The 21,982-nt window shown below is 35.8% G+C and overlaps 1 protein-coding gene across 1 annotated transcript in view; it reads right to left on the reverse strand.

The window, feature by feature from the left end:
- Positions 1-1,332: 1,332 nt before the first annotated feature.
- Positions 1,333-21,982, reverse strand: part of ORC5 (origin recognition complex subunit 5) — a 74,863-nt gene continuing 54,213 nt past the window's right edge. The window contains exons 13-14 of the mRNA XM_065938789.1: positions 9,352-9,464; positions 1,333-2,130 (exon numbers count right to left, since the gene is read on the reverse strand). Coding sequence (XP_065794861.1) covers positions 2,085-2,130; positions 9,352-9,464 — 159 coding nt within the window. The 3' untranslated portion in view covers positions 1,333-2,084. The remainder of the gene's footprint in view (positions 2,131-9,351; positions 9,465-21,982) is intronic.

Here is a 21,982-nt window from a genome sequence, read left to right on the forward strand (position 1 = left end):
TAAACAACTCCATGAGGGAAGTTGTAGGTGTACCTCACTGTAGGTGAGGCACAGACAGAATCAATAACAGCCTAAGTCACATAGCTCTAGAGATACAGCTGGTATCTGATTCCAGAGCCCCAACTCTTAACTGCTGCCCTAGAGACCTGACACTTTTCTGACTTTTTAGGCCTTAAGGAAAAGAGGCTTGTTGGATCAGGATCCCTTCCAGAATTACTGAAAAAGAACTGCTTTGGCAATGAAGACAGATTTAGGGATTGTAACTGACTGGAAAGTAAGAAGGGGAGTAAGGTTTCCCCCTAACCATATATATCTGAGTCACAGTAATGGAAAGAAGGCATTTTTAAAATGGAGGATAACCACTGTGTAAACAATCTGAAATCCCACAGCTTGGTCACTTCATTTTTCTACTTCCTAAATCATTTTTAGATTTAGGTAGAATAGATGCTGAGAATAATTTAAGCACATCCTCTCTTAAGTATCTGGCCCACCAGCCAGCATAATTCTCATCATTAGATTCTCCCCTTTAATTGGAGATTTATATCTTCCAATTAGAAAATTCATCTGCAGATGACCCTTGTTAAAATGCTAATATCCATATTAAGCTCTGTTAGTCTTCGTTTAAATAAATTAATCAAATTAGTGAGTCATTCAGCAAGCCATCAGGAACTAAATTACAAAACATAAAACTCTTTCCTCCTCAAATTCCAGAGTTTTTCCCTCAGAATGCACACTGATCCCAGGCTATCCAAGAAGGCTGCACAGCAGACCTGCCACTTGATAGCAAATTATAAATGGGATGAAAACTCCAAGTGGCACTGCTCCTCCTTGAATCAGCTCCTCAGACTGCCTTCTACTTGAATGATGCACAGATTTCTAAGTGCATTTGCAAGGAATTTGCTATGCACAGGGTTTTTTCCTGGCCCTGGCTTCTCCAAATAATCTTGTAGAACACAAAATTTCACCATCTTCCATGGGACAAGAGACAGAGGGTGAGGGTGCTCCTTGCTATCTTGTATCTTATGTGGGGAGACAAAGAGTAATTTCATTCCTTCTCCCTACTCAGTACCTCTCAATAAACTCAAGTAGACAATCCCTTCTTTTCTTTGATCCAGAAAGTGTCAGTCACTACATTAATAGGCTTCCTATTTGGAGGTGACTATTGTGAGAATTTTTTTTCCAAAAAAAGAAGGAAAGTATAAAATGCAACTGAAATTTAAACTAGGCTTTGTAATTAAGCACTTTAAATCTGTCCAAAACAATTTTCAAGCATTTAAGTGCTAACAGAAAACTTCAAAAGTAGGTAAGAAAATCAGACCCCAGGTTCATAACTGATGTAACAGGAAAATTTTTATTGTGGAACTATTAAAGGCCAGTGATTAAAAAAAGGAAAGAAAACCATCATTCAGATTAAAAAGCTATGTTGAGTAGTTTATTGCAAGAGTGACTAGATAAATCTCACCTAAATATACTGCAGTTAACAAGGAGGCTTAGAGGTGGAAAGCTGCCCTATCTGGTCAAACTACCTTGCCTTTTGAGAAAATCAGGGTGAAAGATAAACACATATAAACTTGGATCTTAAAATAACAAAAAACTTCTACTTATTATATTGTGCAACTATGATCTTTTAAAGTGGTGGCCTTAGGAAAATCTGCTTTGGCAAGCAACTGCAGAGGCTCCTGTGGAGAGGAAGTGAATAGACTGGGCTTATATACAAGGGCTGCTGGCACGTTCAAAGCGCAGGGGATAGTTCACAGAGCAAAATGCAGTCCTAAGTAAATGGGTTTCAGGCAATTTCGGTGTTAAGATAACATCATTAAGAATAGAACAGATTGTGCTCAGACCCTGCTGTTTATAATTAACACGTTCTTTCCAAATACTCCAGGGTCCCTGGTAAATAGTCTTCTGCTCACATTCACCCAGACCAATCAGAGTATTTTCATCAGATTCCATGCTGGGCCAGCACCTGTCTGGACAAATCCAATGGAGCCAAAGAACTCCTCTCCCAGGCCAGCTGAGTAGTTGGATGAACACGGTTTGGCTTAGTCATTGTCACAGTGTCCATATGGCTTTGAAGCTTGTTTTCACAAGAAATCATACAAGTATTTTATTATGTCAAAGTTCACCGTCCTATAAACAAAAACAGATAGTATGTTAGCATCCTCACCCCCTAGACTGCTCAGCTTTGTATGTATGATTCTGAGAAGCACATGCCAAATAAATCACAACTAATGCTAAACAACCCTATGATACTGTCAAAAGCATCATGACAGAATTAACATTGATTTTTAATGTCACTGGGAACAGAGTTTCTTTAAAAAGTTTCCCTCCCATGCATAAAGTTTGCTTTTCTAACAGAAGTAAATGAAGTCAGAACTATCCAACATTCATATATTTCAATTATAGCACAGCAAGTTTGGATTTCATTTGAAAGCTATTTGCTTTTTGTCTAATAACCAGAATAAAGCAATTACAGATGCAGCAGTATTTAAATCTTCTTTGCTTCTGAACATTGTTTATCTCCCAAAACACCTGTTTTATCATTACATAATGCATAGCTCATCTGTCCTCATTTGTAGTTTTCATTCTTTTCAGTCTTTTTACACTGGCTGACCTGTGTGTGTATTGTAACTAAATCTGTATGATCCAAGAATACGACACAACAAACAGACGATATGAATGTATATTTTTGTACTCTGATGGCAGGCAGAATAAAATAGCAGAAGACAGAGACATATAATTACTTTCCTTTCTCTAAATTCATTCTTCACTATAGATATTCAGACTTGGAGGTTTATTATTTGAATAAATGGTCAAAATAATTAGATATAATGATCTAGCAATAAGTATAAAATTAAAGCCTTAAAGTATTCAATTCTGCAAAAATAATCATCCATATGAGAACAGCCTTTTAAAGATTCACTAATTGCATGCTCTTATTTATTAAACCATCATTAATTGGTGTTTTTGTCTATCATTTTGTAATACACTTTCTAAAAAAGTTTCTAAGCAAATGACTGACATTTCAAATTTTTTTAAAAATCAGGAATAGGGAACTATAGATACTGCTTATGCAAAAACATTTTAAAATAGCTCAAATGAGATGCTATGGCTTTGTGGCACCTAATGATGGAATGAAGAGTACTTTAATTGTTTCACTACAACAGTGCCTCTCTGAAGAACACCAAAACTTTCCAAATTGCATAAAAACACTGCCAAGACAATCCTGTTATCATTGGGGTACTAAAACAACTAAAAATACTTACTAAAATAAAAAAACAACAACTTATCTTAGGCATAATGTCACAAAAGGTATGGTTATTATATCATAAAGCTATTTATTTTTGCGTGCTTTCCTTTCATTTTCTATGTGTTAGTGGTGTTATTTGCTCAGTCATATCCAACTCTTTGCGACCCCAGAGACTGTAGCTTGCTAGGTTTCTCTGTCCATGGACTTCTCCAGGCAAGAATACTGGAGTGCGTTGTCATTTTCTTCTCCAGGGGATCTGTCCGACCCAGGGACTGAACCTGGGTCAGTGCAGGCAGATTCTTTACTGTCTGAGCCACTAGGGAAGCCCATTACAGAACTCCCCAAATTTACTAGTAACAATGTATCACTAAAATTTCCTTTTAAAAAAATCAAGAAAACATTTTTCATGATTGGTTAAAAACATCTTTTTCAGAGGGTCTTAGAAGACAAAAGACACAGTAGGCTATTTTTAATCATAGGCAAAAAGGACGGTTGGATTCTTACATCTCTCCAGGCACATTTCCCTACAATGACTTTGGGTCCTACGGTTATAAACCTTCAGTGACAAAGTAAATTGAACTTAATGTTAAGTTTTATTGTCTTTTGGATTTATTAATTTTTTCCCCACTGAATAGAAAAGAAAAAGTTTAAAGAAGCTATGATTAAAATAAAGTTGCCATACTGTGGAACGAGAAGGCATTACTTGATAAGACTATTACAAAGCCATACAAAATGACCCATATGAAGCCATAACTACAATATTATGAGAGGTAAGGAGAACAGAGAATTGCAACTATGCTGTGATAGCTAAAGAGAAATGTTTGTATAACAGACTAGTACTAGAATATAAACAAATGAAAATACCATGATTTGTTAGTGGCAGAACTCCATCTTATTTAATAATCCATTTGTTTAACACTGCAGCATAGTTTGTGCAATAAATTTTTCTTTATAGAATGATTGGACTGCCTTAAAAACACTAAGCATTTGTAAAAGGTTCATGATATTCTACTTCTCTGCTTTGCCATTGGGAAGTACTCAAGCAAATTGAATCATACAGTTAAAGTTTTTGGATAAAAAAAAACTAAATTAATTGGGAATTGAATATGTAAGATTATCCCTCTAAGAAACATTCACTCCCAAGATGCTAACTACCTTTTCCTACCATCCCTCCACCCTCCAATATAAACAGGTAACTTACTAACTGATCCCCACATGTATCATTTTAAGACAGCAGAATTTTACAAAGTAACTGCAAGGGCAACATTAAAACTGGACACACATTCCAAAGATAGTTTTTAAATACTATAGAAGATTCTCTCTCTCACTGAACACAAATTATTTTCTAAAGTAAGCATCTAGAAAGAAATAGGATAAACAAAAATAGTGTTGGTGGCACTCTGCCTAAGAGTCATTCTTAAATCAGAATTTAGACTGCTTATAAGTTAATTACATGGCATGTATCTAAGGATTTAATTTTGCCTTTATCCTTTTATTTCACATTGTTGATGCTTTCACCACACTGACATACTTTTTTCTCTTGGGGTATTATTTTATTTCCTTTTACTTATGTATGCAGTTTGAGTTTTTCTTCCTTAGTTTGGTTTTTCAGAGAATTTGCAATCACACAACTTTAAGTTAACAATACTAAGTTACTTTGCAGTGTCTTTCTAGACTGTGGAGGGAAAACAATCAGAAACTTCAACTACTGTTAACATTAAGAACAATTCAAGTACAGTATTTATTAAGCATGTTTTCATCTGTGTTCTTCCATACTCTATCCTCCATATTCTGTGCTCCTTTCTAGAACCAGTCTCCTACTGCTTCTGTGTCCAAATCTTTCACAGTTCCTTGGTCAAGAAGGTTCTCTCTGTCCTCTACCTCTTCCTTGAAAGGTTTTCTTTTCTCAACCAGGCTTAACTCAAAGTTGGCTCCCACAGAGGGATCGAGTCTCCTCTTTAGCTCTTTCCAATGAGGTCAGACTCTACTATAGCCCAGGCAGTCCTGTCATGTGAGGCTGCTGTCCTTGTACAAAAGGCTCCGCTCCTGTGATACTCAAACCATTCCACTAACCAGCCTTTATCCCCCTGTCACCACCTCTTTGTGAATAACACAGCATCCAGTTCAGTCTTCCTCTCTATTCCAAGATCTGCCTCAGCTTTAGTGACTTCATTGCACTTATCCCTTTTACCTCCAATGATCTTTTCTACTCTCATGATCATACTCAGAAATGTTCTACTTCTAAAAAACACAAATTCAGACATTCCACCCTGATCCCAATCTCCTTTAAGTGACCTGGAATACCTGGAAACAACCAGCTTACAAGCCTCTCTTAGCCTTCTCCTATTCTACAAATAATTACTGAATATTAAGTGCCAGGCACTGAACTATTAGCCCTCCACATGCTTTACTTCCTTTCTTCCCTTCTTAGTTTAGATTCCATGGTTTGTCACCTCAAGCATTCATCTGCTAGCATCGACTGAATTCACCTGGCAAATTCCAATCCTATGTGATTTCAATTGCACCCTTTTGCGGTCCCAGTACCCAGCACATGGAATGCTGCCGGAGGAGGGCACAAGTTTCACAGGTTGGTGCCACTGTAGATTCAAGGTCAGGAACCCCAGCTGGGCCCTCAACACTCTCAGCAAGTTGCTTTCTTTGTTAGCACTTTCTTCCATTCCCCACGGCAGCTATTTCAAATATCCATATTTGTCTCAAACTGGTGTACTTCTGTCCTTAAGTCTCTTGCCTCTACTTTTACACATACAATAGAAGGCCTCAGATCAGAGCTCCTTCAACCTCTTGCCAACAGATATCCAAATTCAGTTCCATCTGAAACCACCTTTTCCTCTTGTTATAATGAAAAAGGATTCCCCTCTCTCATTCAGGGCTATTTCTTAACCTCATGTTTCTAAATCACATGTTATATATCTTTTCAAGGACTTTAAATTACCTCTCTTTTGTATCACTAACTCTTCTTCCCTACAAGTTTTTTCCCATCAGCATTTAAATATGCTCATATCTTTAAAAATAATAAGCTATTCATGCCCCCACAACCTGTTCAGTAGGTAACAATCCTCTATTCCTCTTTATAGCAAAAATAGTCTAGAAAACAGGTACATGAGGACAGGATACAGATCTGTTATACATCTTGTTACATCCCCAAAACCTAGTATAGTGATTATAATGAACATCACAATAAATCTTAAGTGAATAAAAAGTATTCTCTGCATGTGTGGCATCAACTTACTCACAAATACCACTTAAAGGCACCATATCCTAACTTGTACCCCACTGTATCGCTGAAAGTGTTCGTGTTAAAGTCACAAATGACAGATTTACCATTAAATAGACTCTGCCTGATTTCTCGGCAGTAACCAACAATTTTGACCATTATTCCCTTGCTTTAGGTTTTTCTACCTTTCTTGGATATACAACTTTTTGTATTACTGTTTTAACCACTTAAGTTTGTATCATGAGTATTTTCCTGTGCTTTTATCCTTTAAAATTACAATTTTAAGTAACTTCACAATTTTTTTAATTATTTATTTTTAATTGGAGAATAACTGCTTTATGATATTATGTTGGTTTCTACCATATATCAACATGAATCAGCTATAGGTATACGCATGTATACCTCTCTTCCACATCCCACTCCGTCACACCCTTCTAGTTGTCACAGAGCATCAGACTTGAACTCCCTGCATCATACAGGAAATTTCCACCAGCCATCTAATTTTACACATGGTAATGTATGTGTTTCAGCACTACTCTCAATCCTTCACACTCTCTGAGAAGGTCTGAGTAAGTTAGTGATCGACACAGTCTCCGCTTTGCTCTTCATGGGCTTATACTGTAGGAAGAAAAATGAGTTCTACTTATTGAATGAATAATTTAATAAAATAATGGTAAGTCTCAGAAAATAAGGGGACATGGATAAACTAACTGTGAATAGTGTGTGGGAGTAGGGTGGAGGGCGTGGACGATGGGAGGTCATGGTATGTTTGAGGATAGCATCTTCAAGAAACACGCATTTAAACTGAAATCTAAAGGTTATGTAGCAGTTAGTTGGATAGAGGAGGATTTGGAAAGTGTTGCATATGCAATGAATGGTGAATATGAAGAACTGAAAAAAAAAAAGCCCAAAGTGGTCAAAGTGTAAATACCTACAGGAGAAGATGTGTGTGATAGGTATGGCTGGGCACAAAGGCAGAGGCCAAGTCACTGGGGCCTTGAAAATTATTCTAAACATTTTGGTTTTTTATCCTAAGAGTTACAGGAAATTATAGAAGACTTTTAAGTAGAAGGGTGACATCAAGTTTTTATAAGATCACTCTGGCAATAGTGTGGACAACAAATTATAAGAGAATAAGAACAGACAGAAAACCAATTAGGAGGTTACCAGAGAAGAGATAACAGTAGCTTGGTCTAGAGCATTAACTGTACAAATGATAAAATGAATGAACTGAGATATATAGGATGGACTTGACAGGCTCAGAAAGACTAATGCTTGGCTGCTGGGAGTGGGGGGGGTGTGACAAATGCCACTAGGGACTACCAGGTTTTAGGTCTGTGCAACATGAGAGACTGCAGTGCTAATCACTGAAAGAAAGCTGCATCATTCCTTTTTCGTTGGCAAGCAGAAGAACTGGGGGGGGGGGGGGGGGGGGGGGGGCTGGTTCCTGAGTTCAGTTTTGGAAATATATTGATACAGGTGGGAAATATCCAAAATTCAAGAATACTAGAAAAAAGGTCTGGCTTCTAAAAACTGGGAGTAAGATTAGTACATAGATAGCTGTTGAAGTCAGGAGTAAAGTAAAAATAGTCTAGGGAAAAAAAATATGAAAAGAGCCAAACCTCAAGGAACAACTAAATGTGAAGGTTAAGTGGATAGGATAAGCTGACAAATGAGCCTGAGAAGAAACAGCCAAGGAATAAAGATGAAAATCACAAGATTGGAATCATGGACTCTAGGAGAAGAGTTTTAAAAGACAGAGAGTGGTCAATCCTGTTGGGTGACTGAGAATAGATAGTCTGAGGGCTGGGAAAGAGGCTGGGAAAAGGGCAGAGATGGAATTCAGAGGGGAAGTGGAAGAGCCCATCTGACACAGGAGGCAGGACCCCAATCTACTGAAAAAGGAAGACAGAAGATGCTCACAGACACAGGTAGTGCAAGGAGTTCTCAACTCACAGGTTCAACTTTGTTCTCTGAAGCAGTAACTGCTGAACAAAATGAATACAGATGTTAGGACTTGTGGTTTGAATACAGTCAAGAATCAGAATCTAGATCGAAAAGAAACCGGTAAACCACATATTCTACTGTTCAATACATGTGGTGGAATGGCTGGGAGTCTGGTAGAAGATAATCAATTAGAAAAAGAGGGAAATAGAGCCAGATTGTAAAGGTCTCAAAGAAATTCAAATTTTTCCAAGAAATTGGGAAGAAAATAACTATCCAGAAGTGGCAACAAGAAGAAAGGATAGCACTTAAAGAGCATCCAATCCTAAGGGATAGGAGTTTGAGAAAATAAGCAGCTACTACTAGAGATAACTGGCGGGCTTCCCAGGTAGCTCAGTGGTAAAGAATTCACCTGCTAATGAAGGAGACACAGATTCAATCCCTGGGTTGGGAAGATCCCCTGGAGAAGGAAATGGCAACCCACTCCAGTATTCTTGCCTGGAAAATTCCACGCAGAGAAGAGCCTGGTGGGCTATATATATAGTCCGTGGCATTGCAGAGCTGGACAGGATTTGGCAACTAAACACAAACATCCATACACTACAGTATATACAAGTTGTCTGCAGTCAACTGCCCATTAAATCCTACCTTGCTACTATAGAACCATTATTCCAGTCTGTCTCGGACTCTCAGAATCTTGATTTTTGCCATATAACATGTTAACTAATTCTCCGAATTTTGTCATTTGTAAATCTGACGAGAGGGTTCATTCTACAGTGAAATAGTCATTCTCGGCACTTAAATGATCTTCTCTTGCTTAAATGACTAATGACATTACATTAGGAAGAAGATTAATTTTTATATTTAGTGTATCATTTACATAATTCAAGACATTTTACATTAATGATTATTCTGTGCTTACCTAGCAATAGCTCTGATGAAGTCTAGAGACACTGTGCATTTGTATTTTGGTCCATCAAGCTGATCGTCATGGCCAACCAGGGTTAACAGCTGAAGGGTCACTAAAGAGGTAATCTAAAAATAAAAGTATTTTTATGAGAAAATGGTTTAACCATATTGCATGATGTCCTTGTTTCTGAAACATTTTATAGTTACTTTGATAACAATATATAAAAGAATTCACAAGAACATCTGCAAAGAATATGACTACTTTGAAATTTGTATACACAAATTTGTACATATGCTTAACATCCTAGTTAATCAAACTAATGATCAACCTTTAAGGACTCCACTAGAGATAAATTTGTTTCAACTAATGACACACATATGACTGCTAACCTTTAAAAACTATAAACAAAGGACATTCCTTCCTTACATAAAAATTTTATGAACTTTCTATCCAAATACCTCAGAATATCAAATCTGCACTCCCCTGAGAATCGAGCAGTTAAAATGTGAAAGTGGGTCTTTTTCAGAGTTGAGTAGCTAGTTACATAAGAAATACATCCTTCAGATCTAGACTTAGACTTTAAACTGATCCTCAGGGAGATTAACACTGGCAAAAGTGTATTTTGACAAGTCAAAAATCAAAATCCAAAATAATTTCATGTGCATAATGCCGACAGAAATATTAAGTGCTCTGAAACCCAAGAAACAGAGCTGACCCAAGAGCTGGAATTCTTTGAGTAGCCCATTTTTCTTTTCCCAATTTTTTTTTTTTTTCTCATCTCCTGTAGGCCAACAGAAAAAGAAGTCAGTGATGGCAAGGAGGAAGATCTTGGTGATCTGTAACTGCTGGTGACAGTATCTTTAATACTTAATCATATGCCTTAGGAATAAAAAAAAAAATGTTCACTTAATCTGTGATTAATACCTTGAGATGCAGTAAACACTCTGAATGATAAAAACAGTAACATTAGTAGTGATCTGCTTGGTACCAAGTATTCTATACACAGCATCTCATTTATGTCTCATGACCCTACAAGGTAGATGCTATTATACTTATTATAAATGATTCTTAGAGATGTTAAGTAACTTTCCTCAGACCCCAGAACCGAGAGGTGGCTTAGTAAGAATTCAAACCTAGAGTTCATGCTCACTCTATTACACTACACATGTTATGTGTAGTATGCTCCCTATTACAATTTTAAAGGGGGGAACTGTTATGCAGTGTTCAGTCAGCTGTCAATATTAACAATTTTTAAAAACTAACAGATGTGTAGATACCACAGTATTTTACATACAGAAAATACTATATTTAGCAAATACAAAGCATTTTTTCAATTAAAACTTACAAGTTTTATATTTTCTTAACTTTAGATGGCTCTCAGATAAACAATATGCAGAGGGATATTTTTTATAGGCCAGTCTAACAACCTTTACCTTTAGGGTGAAATATATACTCTATTTCCTTTCACTGCAATGATACTCTAAAATTTTATTTCTACCACTGTGTCAACTTTTCTATTTTTTCTGTGTCTTTCTCATTCCTTTCTTGCCTTATATTGAACTGAATTATACTATTTTTTCATTCTGCTGTTTTATTCTACTATCCTGGAAATAGTTTTATACTCCAGTTTCCACTTTGATTTTTTTTCTTTTGGCCCCAAGCTATTTTAGAATTCTTTAATTTCCAACTCATGAAGTTTCTCTAGCATTTTTGACTTCACAGAATGCAGTCTGTATACTAGCAATTCTTTGAAATTTGATAAGAAAGCTGGATTCTTCAGAGTGAGGGAAGAGTACACAGGGACATGAAAGCCACTGTGGCAAAGAATGAAACAACCACAAGTGGTCACTCTTCCTACTCGGCCGGCCAGGTCCCTTCCCTCTTTGTTCTAAGAATGTCGAGCTGATGACACCTGAGTACAAACCATGCCCACAAATGCGATCACCTATGACAGGCCAGCAAGGTGGAGTGAGACAAGAGTTTTCTCTCTTACTTATATACAAGTACATATATCATAATAGTATTTTCCATTTTTGTCTCTTGGACTGCAAAGCCTAAAATATTTACTACGTAGGCCTCTTACTGGAAAAAGTTTGTCAAACTCTCTGCATTGAAAAACTGCTAGATGCAGATAATTTAGCAATGTAGAAATCAAAATGTTCAGTGACTTATCCAAAGTGATAATGACTACATAATGGCAGAAACTTACTTGACTAGGATTTAGGTCTTCTAACTACAATTCTAAAACTTATGAAAAGAATGACTAAAATGTGATCATAGCTGAGAGAGCTAACTTCTAATAAGTTGTATTACAATCTTACCCGAATAAAGAATGTGTTAAAAGAATGAGGATGATCTGTGAAAAACGGAGTGTTCAAGGGAACAGACACGTCAGTACTCCTCCAACAACAGGACTAAGGGCTCCCTGACCATTAAATCGGAAACCTGGTATGTACTGTAAGTGTTTGCTCATTTTGGAGGTATAGTTATCCAGTTGTCATTCTATTAATGATTTTCTTAGTAGTATTTAAAAGGTACATATGAGTAAAGTTGATGAACAGATAAAAAATGTTAAGTTACCCAACATTTTTATAAAAGAGCTCACATTTACCTAGTTTAAGAGTTAAATGAAACAAAAAAATTAAGTTGGTTGTTAAAAATGTATGAAATAGTATTGTGCCCATTAAATGAGGTCATCTGTAAGGCAACTTAACACAGTGCCTGAAACAAAGTATTCAATAATATGAGATACTATTTATATTACTATCTATTAGCTATTATCTATTACCTATTATTACTATTTATTAGCACTTTTCAATCTCAAATTTAATGAATAGGTTTCTTTTCTAATAACCCATTAATTTACTTAAAACTCACTGCATTTTATTTGAAAACTGTTTCATATATTTCCTATAGCTTTCTGAATTATATGCCATGCTTAACTTATTTAGAAAATAAAAGATAAAACTACCTAAGATTAAAAACATCTGTATGGGCTTCCCTGGTAGTCCACTGGCTAAGAATCCACTTAGCAATGAAGGGGACACCAGTTCAATCTCTGGTCCAGGAAGACCCCACCTGCCACAGTGCAGCTAAGCCTGTAAGCTGCAACCACTGAGCCCACGCACGGCAACTGCTAAAGCCTGTGTGCCCTGGAGCCCAAGCTCCTCAACAGAGAAGCCACCACAGTGAGAAGTCCACACACGGCAACTGGAGAGGAACCCCAGCTGGCACAACTACAGAAAGCTCCCTGGCAGCAACAAAGGCCCAGGGCAGCCAAAAATAAATGTTAAAAAGATGTACCTGTATGAGATTTTATAAAGATTCACAACAAACTATCAATTATGAGTGGGGAGAGGGAAGGTGGGGGCGAGACAAGAGTAGGGAATGAAAAAGTAAAACCTACTAGGAATAAAATAAATAAACTACAAGGATTACTGCATAGCATAAGAAATATAGCCAATTTTTTGTAATAACTTTAAATGGAGAACAATCTAAAAAACATAAAATTGCCATGTTATCGGGTAGAGAGGGAGGTGGGAGGGGGGATCGAGATGGGGAATACATGTAAATCCATGGCTAATTCATGTCAATGTATGACAAAAACCACTACAATATTGTAGAGTAATTAGCCTCCAACTAATAAAAATAAATGAAGAAAAAAAAAGATTGCCATGTTGTATACCTGAAACTAACATAACATTATGAATCAACTATATTTCAATTAAAAAAAATACTTCTGAACAGATCAAGAAAAGTAATGGGCACATATATTAATCCCTTTGGAAAAAATGCTCAATGTGTCAGTTTCACCAGGAAATAAAGTAGATAAAAAAATGAATTGACAAAAAAGCTGCATGAAAAATATAATTAAAAATTATATGGCACATTAAACCCAGATGTAGGGAAAACTAAGGAATACGTTGGTAGTTCTGAAAAAATGATACAGAATGCAAACTAAAGAGGCTAAAAAAAAATAGAAAAGACAAAATGAGAAAATCTAACATACTTCTAATCAAATTTGTGGAAGGAAAAGAGACAGAAAAAAGGGGCAGAAGTAATATCTGAAAAGATAATGGACGAAAATTCATTCAAAAAGATGAAGAACACCAAATCATAGAACTGAAGCGCTAAATAAATCCAACAGGGAAAATAAAAAGAAATCAATACCTAGACATGCCACAGTGAAAGTACAGAATATCAAACATAAAAAGCTCTTAAAAGTAGCTAGAAAAGGAAAATCAGATTATCTTTACAGGACTAGCAATTGAACTGACAACTGTTTTAAGAACAACAATGAAAGACATAAAATAGTGGAACTATATTTTTTAACATACTGAAGAAAATAATTGTTAACTCAGAAACGTATGCCCACAAGAAACCAATCTCTTAAAACTGGGGATGTGCAGATGTGAGTAGAAGTTTTATAACAGATTTCTGTTGGGTTATGCCTCAGAGGAAAAACTTAATTCACAGTAGTGGGGTTTTCTGTGCCGACAGTGAGGGGTTGCTGTCTGCCTGTTGAAAGCAGTCGGTGTGCTGTGACATTTCGAAGGTGGAAACATTTCTGACTAGTGCTGCGAGATTTACTTGTCTGTCATATGAAAAATCTGGTGATTGGGAAAATCTCCATTTTATGGATGAGGGAAGAAAGTTCAAGATGAATTATATTTTTACACTGGTTTGTACATAGATTCTGAACCAGCATGGAGTCTAGATAATGCATTCGTAAGAGTCAAGGCATTTCTGTTTGACCATGACACTGCTGTAGAATCATAACCTGTTAACCAGTGTATTACTTTCTACCTATGAAACTATTTTGAAAGGAAAATTCTTTTTTAGTTATCCAGCCTTGTAATTAAAAAATTTTGAATAGCCAAAAAAAAACAACAACAACAAAAAAAAACTGGGGATGACATAAAAGGCACATTTCCAAACTAAAAACAACGGTGTGCCACCAAAATATTCCTACTCACTTAAAGAAATTCCTAAAATATACCTCTCCGGGGGAAAATAAAGGAGTACAAGTTGGAAGGTCTGAAATTCAAGAAGGAATGATGAAACTGGTAAATATGATGGTAAATCAATAAATTTTGACTTGAATAAGTATAAATGTTATAATATTTAAAGCAACAACTAAAAGAACAGAAGTAAGGAAACCTGAATTATAAAAATGTAAAACTAAGAAAAAGAAACAAAAGGTAGGTAAGACAAACAGAAAGAATAAAACAAGATATCAACAAAATTACATTAGAAATTATATTAAAAGTTAACTAAATGTTGCAAATAAAAGTCAAAGATTAAGTGACTAAAAAATAAATCCAACTATATACTCTTTAGAAGAGATACAACAAAATAGAAAAATATGAAAAGGTTAACAGTTAAAGGACAGAATGAGATACATGAAGCAAACTAAAACAACAAAGGTATATTAACACAGACAAAAGAGAATTAAAAAGAGATTTAAAGAAGGGCTCACTTAGTAATGACAAAATTCAGTCACACGAAGCTCCCATCTCTCACAAGATGAGTGGTGTGAGACCCTTACTATGAAGGGGTGAGACACAAAATAAGATGAGCAGTCAAGGAATAATAGGATCTTTGGGGGAAAGTGAGTACTGCTGAAAGTTAAGACAAACTCATTATCCTTTCCAGTTTAGAAACAGGTAGGAATAATAATGAGAAAGTAGGTCTGAAATTGTAATAAATGGGAGGCTATATAGAAGAGTTAATATTATCTCCTATGGCAAAATATATTCATTAACTTCATTCCTTTCTATTTTTGTTTTTACAAGGGATTCATTTGCTAAAGTAGGTTAGTAATAGATATTTGAATCCCTTTTAAAATGTCTTTTAAACCCTTTAACATTTGAAATATTAATCTCCCTTTATTATTAAAATAGGTTTCTTTAGTACTTCTTTTTCCTTTAATATAGAAAACATTACTCACATTTTACTTTCCCACTGGCATTTCCTTATATTATTTGTTATAACTTCTACTTTCCTGTGATTCAAATACTCTCACATATTTAATTCAACTCTTTAATCCAAATTATAGGCTAAATTTACTCTCCCATTTTTCCATAAACACAAAATCTGTCTTTAATCTAGTTAAGTTAGAATTTCAAGAATATTTTCAGGTATCTCACTGTTTTATTACCTTCACTGTATTACCTACAATTATCAAAGGCAATTACATTGAAACAGATAGTCCCTTGAATCAGTTCTACCAAGATTCCATGGATACATTAATCACATAAATGGTACAAAGGATACCGTACCACTTTAAGATATAGCAGTCAAAAGGCATTTCCAAAATATTAGTAAGATGACTGCTCAATTTGGAAGGGGAACATAGATAGGCTCTGATTTAGGAGATGCTAATACACACAAAAATATAAAATGAAACAAATTATAATGTGATTTCTCACATTACAAAAAACTAATTTCAGAGTCTTTTAATTCCTTGAACTTACCATATGAACAGAAACAACAGACAAATACATAATTTAGGAGAACATTACATAAATAAATGTGAATACCAACAACTTAAAAGTACTTTGATAGTTTATGAAAATGATGCTAGAGTAAACTGAAAAAATTAAGTCGAAAGATTAAAGACTGATGCTGAAACTGAAGCTCCAATACTTTGGCCACCTGATGTGAATAGCCAACTCATTAGAAAATACTGATGCTGGGAAAGAGTGAAGGCAGAAGGAGAAGGGGACGACAGAGGATGAGATGGTTGGATGGCTAACTGACTGAATGGACATGAGTCTGAGCAAGCTCTGGGAGATGGGGAAGGACAGGGAACACTGGTGTGCTGCAGTCCACGGGGTCAAAAGAGTCGGACACGACTGAGCAACTGAACAACCACATGGGGTCAACATTTTGAATCTCAAACGTATTAATTTATGTTCAGATTAAAAATTCTGGAAAAATATATGAAACTTTTGGAAAATTATTTCTATATGTGTATATTGTCACCCTACTTATATGCAGAGTACATCATGAGAACTGCTGGGCTGGAGGAAGCACAAGCTGGAACAAGGTTGCCAGGAGAAATATCAATAACCTCAGATATGCAGATGACACCACCCTATGACAGAAAGCGAAGAACTACTGAAGAGCCTCTTGATGAAAGTGAGAGTGAAAAAGATGGCTTAAAGCTCAACATTCAGAAAACTAAGATTATGGCATCTGGTCCCATCACTTCATGGCAAATAGATGGGGAAACAGTGGAAACAGTGGCTGACTTTATTTTTCTGGGCTCCAAAATCATTGCAGATGATGACTGCAGCAATGAAATTAAAAGACGCTTACTCCTAGGAAGGAAAATATGACCAACCTAGACAGCATATTAAAAAGCAGAGACATTACTTTGCCAACAAAGGTCCATCTAGTCAAGGCTGTGGTTTTTCCATTGGTCATGTATGGATATGAGAGTTGGACTATAAAGAAAGCTGAGCGCCAAAGAATTGATGCTTTTGAACTGTGGTGCTGGAGAAGACTCTTGACAGTCCCTTGGACTGCGAGGCGATCCAACAAGTCCATCCTTAAAGAGATCAGTCCTTGGTGTTCATTGGAAGGACTGATGCTGAAGCTGAAACTCCAATACTTTGGCCACCTGATGAGAAGAGCTGACATAATGGAAAAGACCCTGATGCTGGGAAAGACTGAGGGTAGGAGAAGGGGCCGACAGAGGATGAGATAGTTGGATGGCATCACCAACTCAATGGACATGTGTTTGGGTGAACTCCAGGAGATGGAGATGGATAGGGAGGCCTGGTGTGCCGTGGTTCATGGGGTCACAAAGAGTCGGAAATGACTGAGCAACTGAACTGCACTGAACAAGAATACCCAGCTTTCTCTCCATTACTGAATCTTTATTTCCCACTGCATATCTATGAAATTCTTGAGGACTTGGTCTAGGTATTGCACATTCAAAGATGAATGAGTGAGTGAGTGAGAAAGTAGCTCAGTCATGTCCAACTCTCTGCGATTCCATGGACTGTAGCCCACCAGGCTCCTCTGCCCATGGAATTCTACAGGCAAAAATACTGGAATAGGTTGCAATTTCCTTTTCCAGGTCAAAGACAAATAGAATCATTGGAAATATTGATTTACTTCCTTTCCCAACATTAAGTGCTCATGACAAAATGATGACGTCCTGCTATCTGCAGGCTGGCATTAATGTCTAAATATTTTGATATAATCAACAGGAATATGGCAAAAGCCTGTAGACTAGTAAGGGTACTCAGGACCAGACTCAGTTTTGTATGTGAGCATTTGCAAACATAAGACAGAAGTGGAATCGGTCTTGTTCATCTGTTGCAGCAGTCAAGGATTTAGCAACATAGAAAACAGATACCCAAGAGCCATTACTGTTGTTAAGGCTCCAAATGAAGGAAGTGTCTTAGTTGCAAAAAGTAAGAATAGGAGTATTTTGTAGTCGATAAAATTGATGTCTTAGAAGGATTTAATCTTTGTTGGGGCAAAGCTCTCTACATACTGGCAAAATATATTTTAATATTTTGAAATCCTTTTTAGCACTGTATAATTTACAGAAAACTTCTCATCCAACTGAGCTTTAAATAAACCTAGAACATGTTTCATAAACAAATATTAACAATAAGCCAAGCCAGAAGAAAACACATTTTAAAAAAATATAAGAGGACTTCTGGGTCAGATAACATGGCTTAGATTCATATTTACAGTTCTTTCCAGCTAAGCACAACTATAAACCCTGAAAATAACCTTACAAAGGACTCTGAAAGGCAGAGAGAGGAAGGCAGACTACTTCTAGGACTGGAGGAATAATGTAGATACAGGAAGTCCTATGACTGCAGCAGCTGCACAAGGTGATGTAGGCTCAGCATCTAATGACCCCTAATCCAGAACAGAAAGCTACTCAGGTAGGCTTATTTCTCTCCTGGACTGAACAGGAGTCCAGACCAAAAGAAATGGCAACTCTAAGTTCTGTATCTAGCAAAACTATCCCTCATGAATAAAGTGGAAATAAAGACATCCTCAAATGAGGTAAAACTAAAGAATCGGTCAGTAGCAGACCTATCTTTGAAACATAGCTAAATGGAGTTCTTTAAACGAAAAGGAAATAATAAAAGAAGGAACCTTGAGCATGAAAAAGGAATAAAAAACAACAGAAAGAGTAGAAATACGGATAAAGCAGACTATCTCATGAGTTTTCTAACTCATATTTGATTAAAAACTGATTATCATCTGATCCTCAAAACAATATTTAAAAAGCAGGAAGTTAAAAGAACTTAGAAGTAAGGTTATCATATTTCATTGGAGGTAGTAAAACATTGATACCACTTAGGAAATTAAATGTGCAATTACCATATTAACAGTAGCTGCATCTTTTGTGTATGTTCACACAAAAACCTGTACATAGCATTCATAGTAGTTTTACTCGTGACAGCCAAAAACTGGAAAGAACGCAGACAGCCTTCAAAGGGTGAAGAGTTAAACAAGCTATGTATTTCATATCATGGAATACAACTCAGCAGCAAAAAAAGAATGAACTATTGGTACATGCAACAATTTCGATGACTCTCAAAGGAATTTAGGACAAAAGGCCAATCTCAAATGTTAAATACTGTATGAATTTGCTTATACATATTTTTGAAATGACAAAATTTTGAAAGGTGGAGATTAGTGGTTGCCAGGGACTGGGGGAATAGGCAAGAGAGAGGTGAGTGTGGTTATAAAAGGAGGGGTCCTTGTGATTACAGAACTGGTATACTGACTATGGAGGGATACACAAACCTACACACACAATAAAATTTCAAATAACCAATATGCACAGACATACACAAAAATGAATAAATGCAAAAGGGGAAAATTTAATTAAGATCAGCAGATCACATCAATATCAATTTACTGGTTGTGAAACTGAGAAAAGGGCATACAGCAAGAAAGAGCCCTTATTTTTTTTTTCACAACTGAACATAAATACATAGCAACTCAAAATATTTTTATTTAAAAATTAACTACACTGATAAAATACACAAAATATAGAGGGCTTTGAGAACTTATAAACTGCTAGAATGCATTTTGTCTCAAAATAACTTAAGAACCTATGAAGCAGATACTTAAATCTACTCATAGAAATAAAAATATCTGTGACCTTTATTTACAGGGATTTAAAAAAACTACTTGATAAAATACTGCTCAAAGTGAGCAAGTTTAAGAATATTAATTATTTCAATATTATTTTGCCACTGGGGTGAGGTTATATGGGTTTTTAAGTTTATAGATTACAGATATTCCTATTTAAAGTTTGATAATTAGCTGCGACTTGCGGTTCAGCCACAAGAATTTGTAGCTGTTGGTTTCACGCTGAGAGCCCATAAAGACATCACAAAGTTGCTCCAAACCTGTGGCTAATACAACTTATCACTTACTCTAAAGCACAGGAGGATTATAGCAAAACTGCTATTATGCAAATCCCATCTTCAGTGTTCTAAATTTTCCAAACTCTACTTTTTTATTTCTATTGTTTTTAAATGGTGAAAATTTTGCTTTTGAGGTCTACAGAAAACAAATGCACTTTAAACAATAAATACTAAAGTGCTCAAATGTAAAAATTATTATGAAATAAAATTGAAAGAGACAAAGAAGGACGCTACATAATGATCAAAGGATCAATCCAAGAAGAAGATATAACAATTATAAATATATATGCACCCAACATAGGAGCACCGCAATATGTAAGGCAAACGCTAACAAGTATGAAAAAGAAAATTAACAGTAACACAATAATAGTGGGATACTTTAATACCCCACTCACAACTATGGATAGATCAACTAAACAGAAAATCAACAAGGAAACACAAACTTTAAAAGACACAATGGACCAGCTAGACCTAATTGACATCTATAGGACATTTCACCCCAAAACAATCAACTTCACCTTTTTCTCAAGTGCACACGGAACCTTCTCCAGAATAAATCACATTCTGGGCCATAAATCTAGTCTTGGTAAATTCAAAAAAATTGAAATCATTCCAGTCATCTTTTCTGACCACAGTGCAGTAAGATTAGATCTCAATTACAGGAAAAAAACTATTAAAAATTCAAACATATGGAGGCTAAATAACACGCTTCTGAATAACCAACAAATCATAGAAGAAATCAAAATATGCATAGAAATGAATGAAATTGAAAACACAACAACCCATAATCTATGGGACACTGTAAAAGCAGTGCTAAGGGGAAGGTTCATAGCATTACAGGCCTACCTCAAGAAACAAGAAAAAAGTCAAATAAATAACCTAACTTTACACCTAAAGCAACTAGAAAAGGAAGAAATGAAGAACCCCAGGGTTAGTAGAAAGAAATCTTAAAAATTAGGGCAGAAATAAATGCAAAGGAAACTAAAGAGACCATAGCAAAAATCAACAAAGCTAAAAGCTGGTTTTTTGAAAAAATAAACAAAATTGACAAACCGTTAGCAAGACTCATTAAGAAACAAAGGGAGAAGAACCAAATTAACAAGATTAGAAATGAAAATGGAGAGATCACAACAGACAACACTGAAATACAAAAGATCATAAGAGACTACTACCAGCAGCTCTATGCCAATAAAACGGACAACTTGGAAGAAATGGACAAGTTCTTAGAAAAGTATAACTTTCCAAAACTGAACCAGGAAGAAATAGAAGATCTTAACAGACCCATCACAAGCAAGGAAATCAAAACGGTAATCAGAAATCTTCCAGCAAACAAAAGCCCAGGACCAGATGGCTTCACAGCTGAATTCTAACAAAAATTTAGAGAAGAGCTAACACCTATCTTACTCAAACTCTTCCAGAAAATTGCAGAAGAAGGTAAACTTCCAAACTCATTCTATGAGGCCACCATCACCCTAATTCCAAAACCAGACAAAGATGCCACAAAAAAAGAAAACTACAGGCCAATATCACTGATGAACATAGATGCAACAATCCTTAACAAAATTCTAGCAAACAGAATCCAACAACATATTAAAAAGATCATACATCATGACCAAGTGGGCTTTATCCCAGGAATTCAAGGATTCTTTAATATCCACAAATCAATCAATGTAATACACATTAACAAATTGAAAGATAAAAACCATATGATTATCTCAATAGATGCAGAAAAAGCCTTTGACAAAATTCAACATCCATTTATGATTAAAACTCTTCAGAAAGCAGGAATAGAAGGAACATACCTCAACATAATAAAAGCTATATATGACAAACCCACAGTAAGCATTACCCTCAATGGTGAAGAATTGAAAACATTTCCCTTAAAATCAGGAACAAGACAAGGGTGCCCACTCTCACCACTACTATTCAACATAGTTTTGGAAGTTTTGGCCACAGCAGTCAGAGCAGAAAAAGAAGTAAAAAGAATCCAGATAGGAAAAGAAGAAGTGAAACTCTCTCTGTCTGCAGATGACATGATCCTCTACATAGAAAACCCTAAAGACTCTACCAGAAAATTACTAGAGCTAATCAACGAATATAGTAAAGTTGCAGGATATAAAATCAACACACAGAAATCCCTTGCATTCCTATACACTAACAATGAGAAAACAGAAAGAGAAATTAAGGAAACAATACCATTAACCATTGCAACAAAAAGAATAAAC

Source organism: Muntiacus reevesi, chromosome 6 (assembly GCF_963930625.1).
Source record: "Muntiacus reevesi chromosome 6, mMunRee1.1, whole genome shotgun sequence".
Taxonomy (NCBI): Eukaryota; Metazoa; Chordata; class Mammalia; order Artiodactyla; family Cervidae; genus Muntiacus; species Muntiacus reevesi.